At 41.7% G+C, this 14,380-nt stretch overlaps 1 protein-coding gene across 4 annotated transcripts in view; it reads left to right on the top strand.

The window, feature by feature from the left end:
• Positions 1-14,380, top strand: part of PKN2 (protein kinase N2) — a 137,783-nt gene that overhangs the window by 70,753 nt on the left and 52,650 nt on the right. For all 4 annotated transcript variants that reach the window (XM_048861359.2, XM_048861360.2, XM_048861355.2 and 1 more), the window contains 3 exons: positions 6,147-6,264; positions 8,429-8,574; positions 8,672-8,885. In XM_048861359.2, coding sequence (XP_048717316.1) covers positions 6,147-6,264; positions 8,429-8,574; positions 8,672-8,885 — 478 coding nt within the window. The remainder of the gene's footprint in view (positions 1-6,146; positions 6,265-8,428; positions 8,575-8,671; positions 8,886-14,380) is intronic.

Genomic DNA, 14,380 nt, shown 5'->3' with positions numbered 1-14,380 from the left:
GGAGAGATTAAAAAGACTGGGATTGTTCAGCCTAGAGGGATTTGATAGCTATCTATTAAATCATGAACCTTATCAAGAAAGTGAATAGGAAAGTATTATTTACCCCTTCACATAACACACAAACCAGGGGTCACCCAGTGAAATTAATAGGCAGCAAGTTTGAAACAAACAAAAGGAAGTACTTCTTCACATAATGCACAGTCTACCTGTGGAACTCATTGCAAGTGGAAGTTGTGAAGGCCAGAAGTATAACTGGGTTCAAAAAAGAATTTGATAAGTTAATGGAGGATTAGGCTATCTGGCTATTAGCGAAGATGGTCAGAGATGTAACCCCATGCTCTGGTGGGTCTCTAAACCTCTGACTTCAAGAAGCTGGGCCTAGACACACAGGGATGATTCGTTTGAAATTGCCATGTTCTTTCCCTCTGAAGCATCTGGCACTGGCTTCTGTCAGAAGATTGGATACTGAGCTATATGGATCATTGGTCTGACACAGTATGGCTGCTCTTACGTACGTAAGAGTGGTGCATCTTTTTAATCCATTGGGCTAAAGGATGATTTGAGCAAGATTTTTGAGCTCTAGTGTTCATGCCAGTCAAGCAGAATGTGTTTTTGCAAAATATGTCTATGAAAGGCATACATCAGTTTTAGCCAACAGTAACAGATTCTTGTACAAAGACAAACTTTCAGTCTTTTCCTCCCATTTTATAGGGAAGCTATCAGGATTTTATGAATCTACTATTAATCTTTCTAAATATAAAGTGTACTAGTTCTTTTTAAAGGGTAATTGCTCTAATTACTCTTATGTGGAGGAACACTTGGAAGAAAGCTAAAGAGAAAACTTACTTAAACATAAGGGGTTTTTTTGGTAGATGTCTTGATATTCTATATAGTAAAGTTACAATCTAACTTTCTGACATTAACAAATGTTACAAAAGAGCTAAATAAATTATAGATCTGAAAATATATATATATAACACATACACATAGTAGAATCAAAAGATGTTAAAGGAAAAATTTATGGAGGAATACTAAATAGGTTCTCTTTAATTTTGTGGCTCACATATCATTATTTTTATGATGTACATTGTTCTAGATGAGTCATCTAATCAAGGCTTTTTTAAACCAAACACGGAAATATTTATTTATTTATTCGTGGATATAAAGGAAGTCTCAATATTCAAATGAGAAAAATCAGACGGCGCCTAAAATCCTTCTTTCTGTAAAAACACTCCCCCCACCCCACGCAAAACAGTCTATTATTTCAGTAGGTCTCAAACTTTTTTTTTTGCGGACCACTTGAAAATTGCTGAGGGTCTCGGCGGACCACTTAATGATCTTTCCAAATGTTGTTTGTACCATTAGCTAACTATTGTAAAGCGCTTTGGATAAAAACCCTATATTTAAAAAAAACCTTAATAATAAAAAAAATTCTACAAATAAAAGCACACAACTCTTATTTTAATATCAGTATTCTTACCTTTCTAATGCAATGGATGTGTCCGCTCTCTCCCACCACGGCAACCCCTGAGCTAGGGCTGGGAAGGAGGGGGGTCTCCCCTGCCATGTCAGTCACTGAGCTGGGCTGGGAAGGAAGGGGGTCTCTTCCTCTCTCCTCTGCTGTGGCAGCCACTGAGTTGTGGCTGGGAAGGAGGGGGGGGGTCTCTTCCCCCACCACAGCAGCCACAGAGCTGAGGCTGGGAAGGAGGGCCGTATATCCCCAGCAACCGCAGCCCTGGAGCTGGAGAAAATTGCCTCTTTGGCTGCCGCAGCCTTGCACATCCCAAATTCCCACCACCCCATTTTCTCACCCAGCCCCTACTCCCCCGAAGGCCACCACCTCACCTTACATGTGCGTCTTTTCCAGGGTCTAGGCACCTAATTAGTGGAGCCACACCTGCGCGGCTCCTCTAATTCAGTGAGTGGCCCTTCATTCTCTCATGTGCGGCCACCCAGGCGCACACCTTAGAGGGAACTATACACAGACCACCAGAGTTTGAGAACCTCTGTATTATTGGGTTGAATCCAGTATGAGTTTCTCTTGACATCTCCAGTTGGAACTGCCCAATACTTTGGGGTCCTTTACCAAAACACCTGCCTGTCATGCACCTGTGGCTTACTAGATTGAAAAGGAAGTAGTGATAAGGCAGCTGGAAGAAGTACCAAAAGCGTACCTTTTAACCAAAGTCCATACAAGCTTAGATTGTGTCCATCTACCTGCTCATGTACCCTGACTTCCAGGTCATTTATATCCTTGTGAGGTCATATGACCAGTCTCTCTAGCTCAGCTTTAGGTACTCCTAAAAAAAATTCAGGTGATCCCCATGGATCATCATTAAGGCTGCGATTTTGTCAGGGAGTTCGCAGAAGTCATGGAATTCGTAACTTCGAAAGACCTCTGTGACTTCAGCCCCTGCGGCTAGGAGCCGCAGGGTCCTGCCACCTCTTGCAGCGGCAGGGAGCTGTGAGGTACCCCGCCGCTTAAGCTCTGAGCCGCCATGGGTGGTGGGGATTTACTCCTCAGCTTCTTGGCTACCACAGCAGGGCAAGGGCATCCCTGCAGGGCCCCAAGGGGACCCCTGCAGTTCCAAGCCGCGGATGGAGGGGGATCCTGGAGCTCTGAGCCCTCACGGGTGCTGGGGGCCTCCCAGAGCTCACAGCTGCCCAGCCCCATTCCATTTTATCATGGATATTTTTAATAAAAGTCAGGTACAGGTGACCAGGCTTCTATAAATTTTTCTTCATTGCCCATGACCTGTCCTGTGACTTTTACTAAAAATACCCATGACAAAATCTTAGCCTTTAATCATCATCAGAAATGCACCAGTGTGGCCTCTCATAGCCCAGGGTCCTTTAAGCTGAAGCAGGCAATTATAATCAGTCACTGAATCTTTTACTTGCTAATTGATAAATGTTTAAATCAGTCCAGTTTCATGTATGGTGGCGGGGTTAGGAAAGGGAAGATGCTTTTTCTGAAACACTGTCCCCAATGGTTTCTGCAACAAATATAAAATGATATGCCACGTATCCATTTTGTCTGCTGCACAGTTCTCAGTTGTGACTAAAACAGCTGAACTGCTTTAACCTATACGCATAAAAATCTGGACTACGGTTAAGGTATCAAATAAAAAATGTAAAAGAACCCAAGTACCTGCAAGCGATGCAACTGAAATGGCTGGGATTGGGGGGAGGGGACATGATGGGGAGAGAAGGACTATCAAATTCGACCAGCTCCCAGTGATCCAGCAGGTCTTTGAAAAGCAGTTTGTGGCGCTCCAGCCGTTTAATATACAGACTAAATCATCCTTTTCATTTTACTCCAATTCTGTTTGAGTGGAAGGACTGCAAGGGACTGCAAGGGACCTTGATAGGTCTTCTAGTCCAGTCCCCTGCACTCAAGGCAGGACCAAGTATTATCTAGACCAACCCTGACAGGTGTTTTTCTAACCTGCTCTTAAAAATCTCCAATGACAGAGATTGTTCAGTCTCCCTAGGCAGTTTATTCCAGTGCTTAACCACCCTGACGGTTAGGAAGTTTTTCCTAATGTCCAACCTAAACTGCCCTTGCTGAAATTTAAGCCCATTGCTTCTTGTCCTATCCTCAGAGGTTAAGGAGAAAAAATTTTATTCCTTCTGCTTGTAACAATCTTTTATGTACTTGAAAACTATTGTCATGTCCCCCCTCAGTCTTCTCTTCTCCAGATTAAACAAACCCAATTTTTTCAATGTTCCCTCATAGGTCATATTTTCTAGACCTTTAATAATTTCTGTTGCTCTTTTTCTGGACTTTTTCCAATTTGTCCACATCTTTTCTGAAATGTGGCACTCAGAACTGGACACAGTACTCCAGTTGAAGTCTAATCAGTGTGAGATAGAGTGGAAGAATTCCTTCTTGTGTCTCGCCTACTACACTCCTGCTAATACATCCCAGAATGAGGTTTGCTTTTTTTGCAAGTGTTATACTGTTAACTCCTGTTTATCTTATGACCCTCAGATCACTTTCTGCAGTATTCCTCCCTACGCTGTCATTTTCCATTTTGCATGTGTGAAACTGATTGCTCCTTCCTAAGTAGAGTACATTGCCTTTGTCCTTACTGAATTTCATCCTATTTACTGCAGACAATTTCTCTCATTTGTCCAGGTGATTTTGAATTTTAGTCTTATCCTCCAAAGCACTTTCAACCCCTCCCAGCTTGGTGTCATCTGCAAACTTTATAAGTGTACTCTCTATGCCATTATCTAAATTACTGATGAAGATAGAGCAGAACCTGACCGAGAACTGATCCCTGTGGGATCCCACTTGGTATGCCCTTGCAGCTTGACTGTGAACCACTAATTACTGTTTGGGAGTGGTTTTCCCACCAGTCATGCAGCCACCTTACAGTAGCTCCATCTAGGTTGTATTTCCCCTAATTTGTTTGTTTATGATAAGGTCATGCAAGATTAGTATCAAAAGCCTTAGTAAAGTCAAGATATACCACATCTACTGCTTCCCCACCCCCCCCGCGTCCTCCCAATCTGCAAGGTTTGTTCATGTTCTGAGCTTGATAAATCCACTAGACTGATACTAACCAAATAACTAAACCCAGTGTGCCCTTTTTCCACAGCTGGGATCCCAAGGCTTATTTTCCCCATGGGTTTCCTTCTCCCCACCTCTTTGCTCCCAGTGAGTGACTGCAGAATTTCCCTTTGTAGCCCCCTGCTACTTCAAATTTCAAATCTCTGGGCCTCCCTCCATATGCAACTATGAAGGTTAATTGGCCTCTCTTCTGGACCACCTTAACCCCTTCAGGGCTGATATGGGTGCTTAGAAATGTTCTGCATTCATGGAGACTCAGGCATTAAAAGATCTAAGCACAACAGATGTTATAACAAGTACTCAGGTCTGACTCTGAGGCTACGTTTGTACATTTCTGTTAAAAGTATGTGATGTCTTTTACCACACCATGGATTACCTGCATCTTCTCTCATGTAGGAGCCGGGGTGCCCACAGCTGTATGCACGTTGTGCACAGTGCATACCACTGGTGGGGAGTAGGGCCACCCAGAGTGGGGGGCAAAAGGGGAAGTTTGCCCTGGGCCCCCAGACCTGTGTGACGCTGCAATCCCATACACTGGTTCAGAACACCACTCACTGAAACTTGGCCCGGCAGCCCTTCAGTCAGGACAGAGGGGCTGCCAGGCCAAAGCTGAGTATCACTAGCTGCCATGCTAAATTAAAGTGAGAGTGATTTTTAGTTATGTGTACCGTATGAAAAAATTTGGAGGGGATCCATGTGTAGAAGTGTTACCAATAAGTAAAACAGAAATCTGTAGCAGTAAGGGCATGGGCGAAAATCAGAGCAATAAGGTAAAAACAGGTCAGCAAGGTAGATAGAACTATGATCTTACGAGATCTGATGTTCCTAGACAATGTCACATTTATCCAGATTATTTCCAATAGAATGGCTTGAGGTGTTTTCATGAACTAAAAATATACCTCCACCCTAGCTTACTTTCCATTAACGTCCTAGAGTAGTTTGGTGAATTGGTTTGCTGCATTATGTGATCTGTAGGGCCTTACCAAATTCACAGCCATGAAAAATATGGCACGGACCGTGAAATCAGACTTCCTCTGGGAAATTTAGCTATTGGGGGGAGGGAGAGCAACAGGGCTGGGGACACCGCTGCTGGGGTCTCCTATCGTTCACCAGGCTCCAGCTACTAGGCTGGGGAGGGACAGGACTTCCTCTTCCCCTGCATGGCTACTCAAGGTGGAGATCAGACCCACCTCCACCTTTGGGAACCTCTTCCAGCTGTGAACGTAGCAAAGAAGTGAGGGTGGCAATCCTGTGACCACCCTCTACAATAGCTTTGTGACTCCCACCCCTATGGCCCCCTTTTGGGTTGAGACCCCCAGGGTTACAACATTGAAATTTCAGGTGTAAACATCTGAAAACATGAAATTGACCAATTAAAAAACCCTCTGGCCGTGAAATTGACCAAAATGGACTGTGAATTTGATAGGAGGTCCTAGTGATCTACTTTGCAAACTTTAAACGTTTCATGCTTTGGGAATAAATGTCAGCTGCTGTTAACTAGGTTTCGTCTTCACCTCTTTGTCATCCCGAGTGTTTACATTTTAAAACTTCCTTCTTTTTTTAATAGGATCGAAAACTCCTTGCTACAGCTCAACAGATGCTCCAGGACAGCAAGACGAAAATAGAAGTCATAAGGATGCAGATTCTTCAGGCAGTCCAGACCAATGAGTTGGCTTTTGATAATGGTGATGAAGTAGAGAAGACAGAAATGTGCTTACTAATGTTTGAATTTTACATAGGGTTGTACTAATATGTATTTATGACTGCAAGAAAACCTTGGTGGATGAGGAGGTCAGATAGAAGACAGGCTTTGGTTTTAATGAACTTAAATAGCACAGCACAATAGAGATGCCACACTACATATTCAGACCTGAATGTGATTTTTCTAAGGAAAAAATGCTTTCCCTTATGTGTAGCTTGTGGTTTGCTTTGCATTATCTTTTCACACCTCGTCCTTTCCACTTTGGCTTTTCCTTTAATATATTTCATATGCTCTTGCTCTTTTTTTTTCTGCTGTGGAGAAAATAGCTGCTGTGTGTGGGTAGCAATTCCTCTTCGAAATTTTACAGCTTTTAATTTTTTTAAAGGTTTCACAGTAGCAGCTGTGTTAGTCTGAATCCGCAAAAAGAAAAGGAGTACTTGTGGCACCTTAGAGACTAACAAATTTATTTGAGCATAAGCTTTCTTGAGCTACAGCTCATTTTCCACTGCATGCATCCGATGAAGTGAGCTGTAGCTCTCAAAAGCTTATGTTCAAATAAATTGGTTAGTCTCTAAGGTGCCACAAGTACTCCTTTTAATTTTTTTAAAGAAGTTCAGTTTGGTTAAGGTCCAAATTCTGCCCACCTAACTCATGTGGATAGTCCAGGACTGTTAATTCTAATGGGAACATTTAAGAGAGTAAGGCAAATAGGATTTGGGCCCACATCTGGCAATTTTAGGCCAGGGAAGAAACTATGAGTTTTTACAAACCAAAGCACAAAATTGTCTCAAACCAGATCTTTTCGTTGCTCAAACACTACTCAGAATTTAGTGGTGTGGTGTTTTCTGTTTTGTTTTTGTTTTTTGTTTTTTTTTTGAAAGTTCCCTTGCAGGCCAAGAGAACCTATCTGCTATTTTTCAGTCTACAGGGAAATTTTACAGATAAGTTAAAGGCCCTGAACTATCATAGTATGATGCTGTAAAATTATGAGCAGTGTGTTATCTCTAGTTTTTAAATCTTGTACATCTATATTTTGTGAATTATTGAAATTGCCTGATAATCAGGGCTTGATGTATCCATTTGTTAGTGATAAGTGGGAAGTCTTTTTACTGGGAAGTGTCATAAATTTTGTCAAACTACAACCATAAGATTTAGAAATGTAAAGAGAACCTACCGAATTTAAATCAATGCACTGTTATCTTCTTGAGTATGCAGACAGGACTGCAGTGTCTCCACTGCTGCTCCTAGATTTGCCAAACGGTACTAGAAGGTATCAGTAACACTAAGAGACAAGGTGGGTAAGGTCATATATTTTATTGGACCAACTTCTGTTGGCGAGGGAGACAAGTTTTTGAGTACACAGCTGTTCTTCAGGATATTGCCTAACCCACCTTGTGTCTCTAATATCCTGGGACCGACACGGCTACAACAACACTGCATACATCAATAACACTGGTCATGTTCACTCTTTACTTTTCTGAACTCTGGAGGCAGTAGTGAAACTGTCAAGTAATTCTCTGCTGCTGCTTGGAAAATCTGAGCACCAGCAGAAGGCGTCACTAGTTACTGACCAAAAACAATTTGGGAAAGGTATGGTGTAAGACCTCTCTCATCCCTCATTCTTGCAGCAGCCACAAGACCTGGGGTGTGGTGTGGAATAGGGCAATAGTTAGAGCTTCAAACTGATCAGACATCATCTTGTCAGAGTGATATGAAAGATGAAGTCTCCAGTTTGGGTTCAGAGGCAGAAATCTAGAAGAAAAACTCAAAACCTTACTCTTTCCAGTAGGTAGGGGGCTGTGTGGGAGACTTGGCTTTTTGCAAGGGCATTGTCCCTTAATTTCCCGGGGGAGGACCATGGTCTTTCATATCCTCTAGTTAGTAAGTTTAGTTATTTGGTTAGTATCAGTCTAGTGGATTTATCAAGCTCAGAACATAATTATTTAAATGCAAAACTTTGAGTTTCATTATTGCTTCTATAACATACGTGGCTATGATCTGCTTTTCTTTTACAGTCTAACAAAGCTGCATCTATTTTTCCTATACTGTTACATTCTGCATCTATTAAATTGTTTTAATTGCTAAATATTGAGAACAAAAGTAATAGATGGTATTCAGTGAAGATTAAATGTTTTGTTTATTTGTAGCAAAACCTGTGATAAGCCCTCTTGAGCTTCGAATGGAAGAACTGCGGCATCATTTTAGGATAGAGTATGCAGTAGCAGAAGGTGCAAAGAACGTGATGAAATTGCTTGGCTCCGGAAAAGTTACCGACAGAAAAGCACTTTCAGAAGTAACTTTTTAATGTAGTTTATGAAATTTAATTTTAAATACTATGTTTGAAGAATGTGGATTGTTCTAAAAATCTTTTTTAATTTATATTGAACAAGGCTCAAGCAAGATTTAATGAATCAAGCCAGAAGCTGGACCTCTTAAAGTATTCATTAGAACAAAGACTGAATGAACTTCCTAAAAACCATCCCAAAAGCAGTATTATTATAGAGGAGCTTTCATTGGTCTCTTCACCAACACTAAGTCCACGTCAAAGTATAATATCTACACAGAACCAGTATAGTACACTATCCAAACCAGCAGCTTTAACAGGTATGTGGTTTTCTATAATTTATTTCTCATTTTTATTAAACTCAAGTGATTCATATACACGTTATTCTGTATTGTCTGTAAAAGTATGTGGAAATATCTCATGCTTACATGCTTATCTTACAACTATTCTGTTTAAGAAATATGACCAAAACACACACACTAAAATTTTAAGCTAGATTTAGTAAAGATGTTACATAATTTGTATATAAATATAAAGGCTTTAGTGTTTGTAATGGCTGATAGAATGCCCATAAGGCATTACAAGTGATTGAGGTTCCTTAAATATATTTGATATGTACAAAGTTCAATTAAAAAAAGAAATGTTCTGGTCCTTAAATAGGTCTCTCTAGTTTAATGCTAGCACTTTTCATCTTTAGATTATCGAGTGCATTATAAAGGAGGGTAAGTACAGTAACTCCTCACTTAATGGTGTAGTTATGTTCCTGAAAAATGCGACTTCATGCAAAACGGTGTTAAGCGAATCCAATTTCCCCATAAGAATTAATGTAAATGGGGGGGGGTTAGGTTCCAGGGAAATTTTTTTCACCAGACAAAAGACATTATATACATATACAGTATAAGTTTTAAACAATTCTAAACAAACAGTTTAATATTGTACATAGCAATGAATGATTGTGAAGCTCGGTTGAGGTGGTAGAGTAAAAGGGTGGAATATTTCCTAGGGAATGCCTCACTGCTAAATGATGAACTAGTACTCAGCTGAGGCTTAAGCGTTAATACGCTGCTGTTAATGTAGCCTCACACTCCACAAGGCAGCTTGGACTGAGGCAGGAGGGAGGAAACACAATAGATGCAGGGCAGTAGCTGCAAACACTTCCCTGCAAAAACTGAACATGATGATGAGCCCACGCTATCCAGATGGAGCGCACCACTCCCTCCTCCTGACAGCACATGCACCGCTACACAGGTGCTGACTTTTTAAAGTGCAGGGGGGGTGCCTGCATGAATGAGAGAGATGTGCATTGCCCCTTCAGTATGCTGACCCCACTTCACTTACGTTGCCCTTTTAAGCAGATCAGCCAGTTCAGACATCAGAGGGTTAGCCGTGTTAGTCTGGATCTGTAAAAGCAGCAGAGAGTCCTGTGGCACCTTATAGACTAACAGACGTATTGGAGCATAAGCTTTCGTGGGTGAATACCCACTTCGTCGCATGCAGTTCAGACAGAAAGCAACAGCTTCCAGCAAGCTCCCTCCTTTCTGTCAGGGGGAGCAGGGGCACATCCTGATATCAGCACCCCTCTCACCCCCTCCCCCAGCAAGCAGGAAGCTCCCAGGAGCAGCTCCAAGGCAGAGGGCAGGGCAGAAACAGCACAGCAGTGGGGGGAGGGCCACCTGAACTGCTGCTGGACAGCTGCAGAGCCACATATCTTACAGGGAATTTAGGGGAGCTGATGTGGGGGGAGGTGCGAAGCTGCACCCCTTCCCCCCCCCCCCGGTTCTAATCCCCACAAGGAGGGGCTGCTCTTCCAGAGAATCCTGCAAGCAGTGGACAAAGCAGGCAGCTGCCAAATGATGTTATAAGGGAGCATTGCGCAACTTTAAATGACCTTGTTCCCTAATAGATCAGCAATGTAACAACGTTAACTAGGACAACTTTAAGTGAGGAGTTACTGTATGATTGTCTCCATTTTACAGATGGAAAAACTGAGGTGCAGAGGAGTTAAATGACTTGCCTAGGTCAAATAGCAAGTCAGTGGCAGAACTGGGAATAGAACCCAGGTCTCCTCCCAGCCCTGTACCTTATCCACTAGGTCTCACTTGCTCCATGGAAGGCGAGATTTATGTTTAAAAAAACAAAATTAAAACTATATTTATAAAGTAGAGAAATTTTCAAATATTCCTTAATGGAAATGCACAAAAATACTAAGTTCCCAATTTATTTGTGCTAATGGTTTTCCTAGATTAAAATAACTAAATATGAGGAATTAAGTGTTAGTATTCACAGAAATAAATGTCTGCATAGTGGGTTATGAAAGTCAAGACTATATAGCCAATCAGTGTCTCAGAGATGCTGTTCATCTTGAATTGTGGAACCTCATAAAGGAAAAGTTTTCAAGAGATCTCATATGTTTTTAATGAAGATCTCAAATACATCTCTCCAGATTTTACTTTGTTTGCTTAAAGCAGGTGTTGAATAAAACTGTATTCAGATATTTTGAGTCTATTAAATTATTAAATAAACTACCAAATTAGAAGTACTAATCCAGCTGTTTTCTTTTGTTTTCCCCAACGACTTTACCTTTAACTGCTAGCCTGAACTGTAACAGAGGAAGTTTGTTGGCAAAAAACCAAAAAACAAATACAGGAAGTCAAATTCTGTCTTTGCAACACAGGGGATATATATGTATATCTGATATCAGAGTTTGGCCTTACGAGTTTAATTTTTAAAAAATTAATATAACAAACACAAACTTTTCTTTGTATGCCAGGCTGCACTAATGTTAATAACTTGGAATGATTCTTCTTGTCTTACATTTATATCAAATAAGAAATGTAACAACTGGACAAAAAGTGGAGATACAAAGTTCTGCAAATCCCTCTGGTTATCTGTGTGGCATTTTTACAGATTCAGCACAGTCTTTCTCCAAATCAATGTGATTTCACTAGGAATTTTTACTGGAGCACTGAGGATTTCAGTGTCCCTGGGTATAATTAATGTCCTGACCCTTGATTTTAAAACCATTTTACCTTTCTCTTAAATTGTAATCTTATATCAAGACAGGTGGCAAAATAGTTAATTTTTTAAATATTTCTTACTGATAGTTTCGTTAATTATCTTGCAGTCTTGACAAAGTGAATTAAAAAAAAAATGGAAGACACACTGAAGTGCAGCAAAGGACATTGGTTACTTTTTTTGTTTTTTTTTAAAACTGAACTATCGCATTAGTGCTGTGAATAACCGTGTGTATATTTTGCCCTCAACAGGAACAGACTCATGAGTAGGGTATATATTAATTCCCTGAATAATCAAAAATGATTCCAAACAACATGGCTTGGTTAATTGGGGTTATTGCTCCCAGAGGGTGGTGTGTCAGCCTCAGAGAAGATTTGACATTGCTGGCTTGTTGCTATCATCTGGTTGAGGATGAAGCAAGTACCACTAGCTGCGTGTGGTATTGGGGACTGTGCCTTTAAGGGCTGAGCTTCTCAGAAAGAGTCTGGGCAGGGTGCTGTGAAGATCTTATTATGCACAGCCATTTGGAACGTCGCAAAATAAAGCAGGGTCCTTAAGCACGGATGCTCACCACATACCACACTGCCCTCATTACATGGCAGCTGCAGGTGGAGGACTGCAGACTAGCAGGAGTGCTGGAACAATTTGTATAGTGGGGGTGCTGAGAGCCGTTGAACCCAAACTATAAGCCCTGTATATAATGGAAACTACTTCAAGCCAGGAGGTGCTCCAGCAGTCCTAGTTCCAGCACCTATGAAGACTAGTAGAATTCAAATATAGTTAATGGCTTTTCAGGCTAATATACTTATTAGTTGGTGACATCCCTTGATACACTGCAAGAAAAGAATCTAAATCTTCATTTAAAGGAAAAATGCTTTTATGACATGAAATGTGTTAAATGCTAAAGATTTTCATGTCATCAGACACTTTAAAATCTGTCCACATTTTTGGCCTCTGAAGAAATATCCTGAGCACCTAGGGTTGTCTTTAAAGTGGAGCAGTGTGGGGCAAAAAACCTAACTGGCTTCAAGACTGAGTTTGGAGTATGGAGGGTATGGGACTGCCTACAATTGCACATAGCCGGTCTGGGAGTGCTAGTAGCAAATATCCCCAAAGGCTAGTGATGAGACACTAGATGGGGCGGGCTCTGAGTTACTACAGAGAATTATTTCTCAGATGTCTGGCTGTTTGGGTCTTCCCAAAATGCCCAGGGTCTAACTGACTGCCATATTTCAGGTTGGGAAGGAATTTCACCAGGGTCAGATATCTCGAGATCCTGGGAGGTTTTTGCCTTCCTCTGCAGCAGGGGGCATGGGTCACTTGCCGGTTTAAACTAGAGTAAATGATGGATTCTCTGTAACTTGAAGCCTTTAAATCATGATTTGAGGACTTCAGTAACTATTGCAAGAGTCGTTTCAGAGTAACAGCTGTGTTAGTCTGTATTCGCAAAAAGAAAAGGAGTACTTGTGGGACCTTAGAGACTAACCAATTTATTTGAGCATGAGCTTTGGTGAGCTACAGCTCACTTCATCGGATGCATACTGTGGAAAGTTTAGAAGATCTTATTATATACACACAAAGCATGAAAAAATACCTCCTCCCACCCCACTCTCCTGCTGGTAATAGCTTATCTAAAGTGATCACTTCCTTACAATGTGTATGACAATCAAGGTGGGCCATTTCCAACACAAATCCAGGTTTTCTTACCCCCCCCCCCCACACACACACACACAAACTCACTCTCCTGCTGGTAATAGCTTATCCAAAGTGACCACTCTCCTTACATTGTGTATGATAATCAAGGTGGGCCATTTCCAGCACAAATCCAGGGTTTAACAAGAACGTCTGGGGGGGTTAGGAAAAAACAAGGGGAAATAGGCTACCTTGCATAATGACTAAGCCACTCCCAGTCTCTAATTCAAGCCTAAGTTAATTGTATCCAATTTGCAAATGAATTCCAATTCAGCAGTTTCTCGCTGGAGTCTGGATTTGAAGTTTTTTTGTTGTAAAATAGCGACTTTCATGTCTGTAATCGCGTGACCAGGGAGATTGAAGTGTTCTCCGACTGGTTTATGAATGTTCTAGTTCTTGACATCTGATTTGTGTCCATTTACTCTTTTACGTAGAGACTGTCCAGTTTGACCAATGTACATGGCAGAGGGGCATTGCTGGCACATATCACATTGGTGGATGTGCAGGTGAACGAGCCTCTGATAGTGTGGCTGATGTTATTAGGCCCTGTGATGGTGTCCCCTGAATAGATATGAGGGCACAGTTGGCAACGGGTTTTGTTGCAAGGATAGGTTCCTGGGTTAGTGGTTCTGTTGTGTGGTATGTGGTTGTTGGTGAGTATTTGCTTCAGGTTGGGGGCTGTCTGTAGGCAAGGACTGGCCTGTCTCCCAAGATTTGTGAGAGTGTTGGGTCATCCTTCAGGATAGGTTGTAGATCCTTAATAATGCATTGGAGGGGTTTTAGTTGGGGGCTGAAGGTGACAGCTAGTGGCGTTCTGATATTTTCTTTGTTAGGCCTGTCCTGTAGTAGGTGACTTCTGGGAACTCTTCTGGCTCTATCGGTCTGTTTCTTCACTTCCGCAGGTGGGTATTGTAGTTGTAAGAATGCTTGATAGAGGTCTTGTAGGTGTTTGTCTCTGTCTGAGGGGTTGGAGCAAATGCGGTTGTATCGCAGAGCTTGGCTGTAGACGATGGATTGTGTGGTGTGGTCAGGGTGAAAGCTGGAGGCATGTAGGTAGGAATAGCGGTCTGTAGGTTTCCGGTATAGGGTGGTGTTTATGTGACCATTG

Source organism: Caretta caretta, chromosome 8 (assembly GCF_965140235.1).
Source record: "Caretta caretta isolate rCarCar2 chromosome 8, rCarCar1.hap1, whole genome shotgun sequence".
NCBI classification, from domain to species: Eukaryota; Metazoa; Chordata; order Testudines; family Cheloniidae; genus Caretta; species Caretta caretta.
This window is presented reverse-complemented; position numbering and strand designations above follow the sequence as displayed.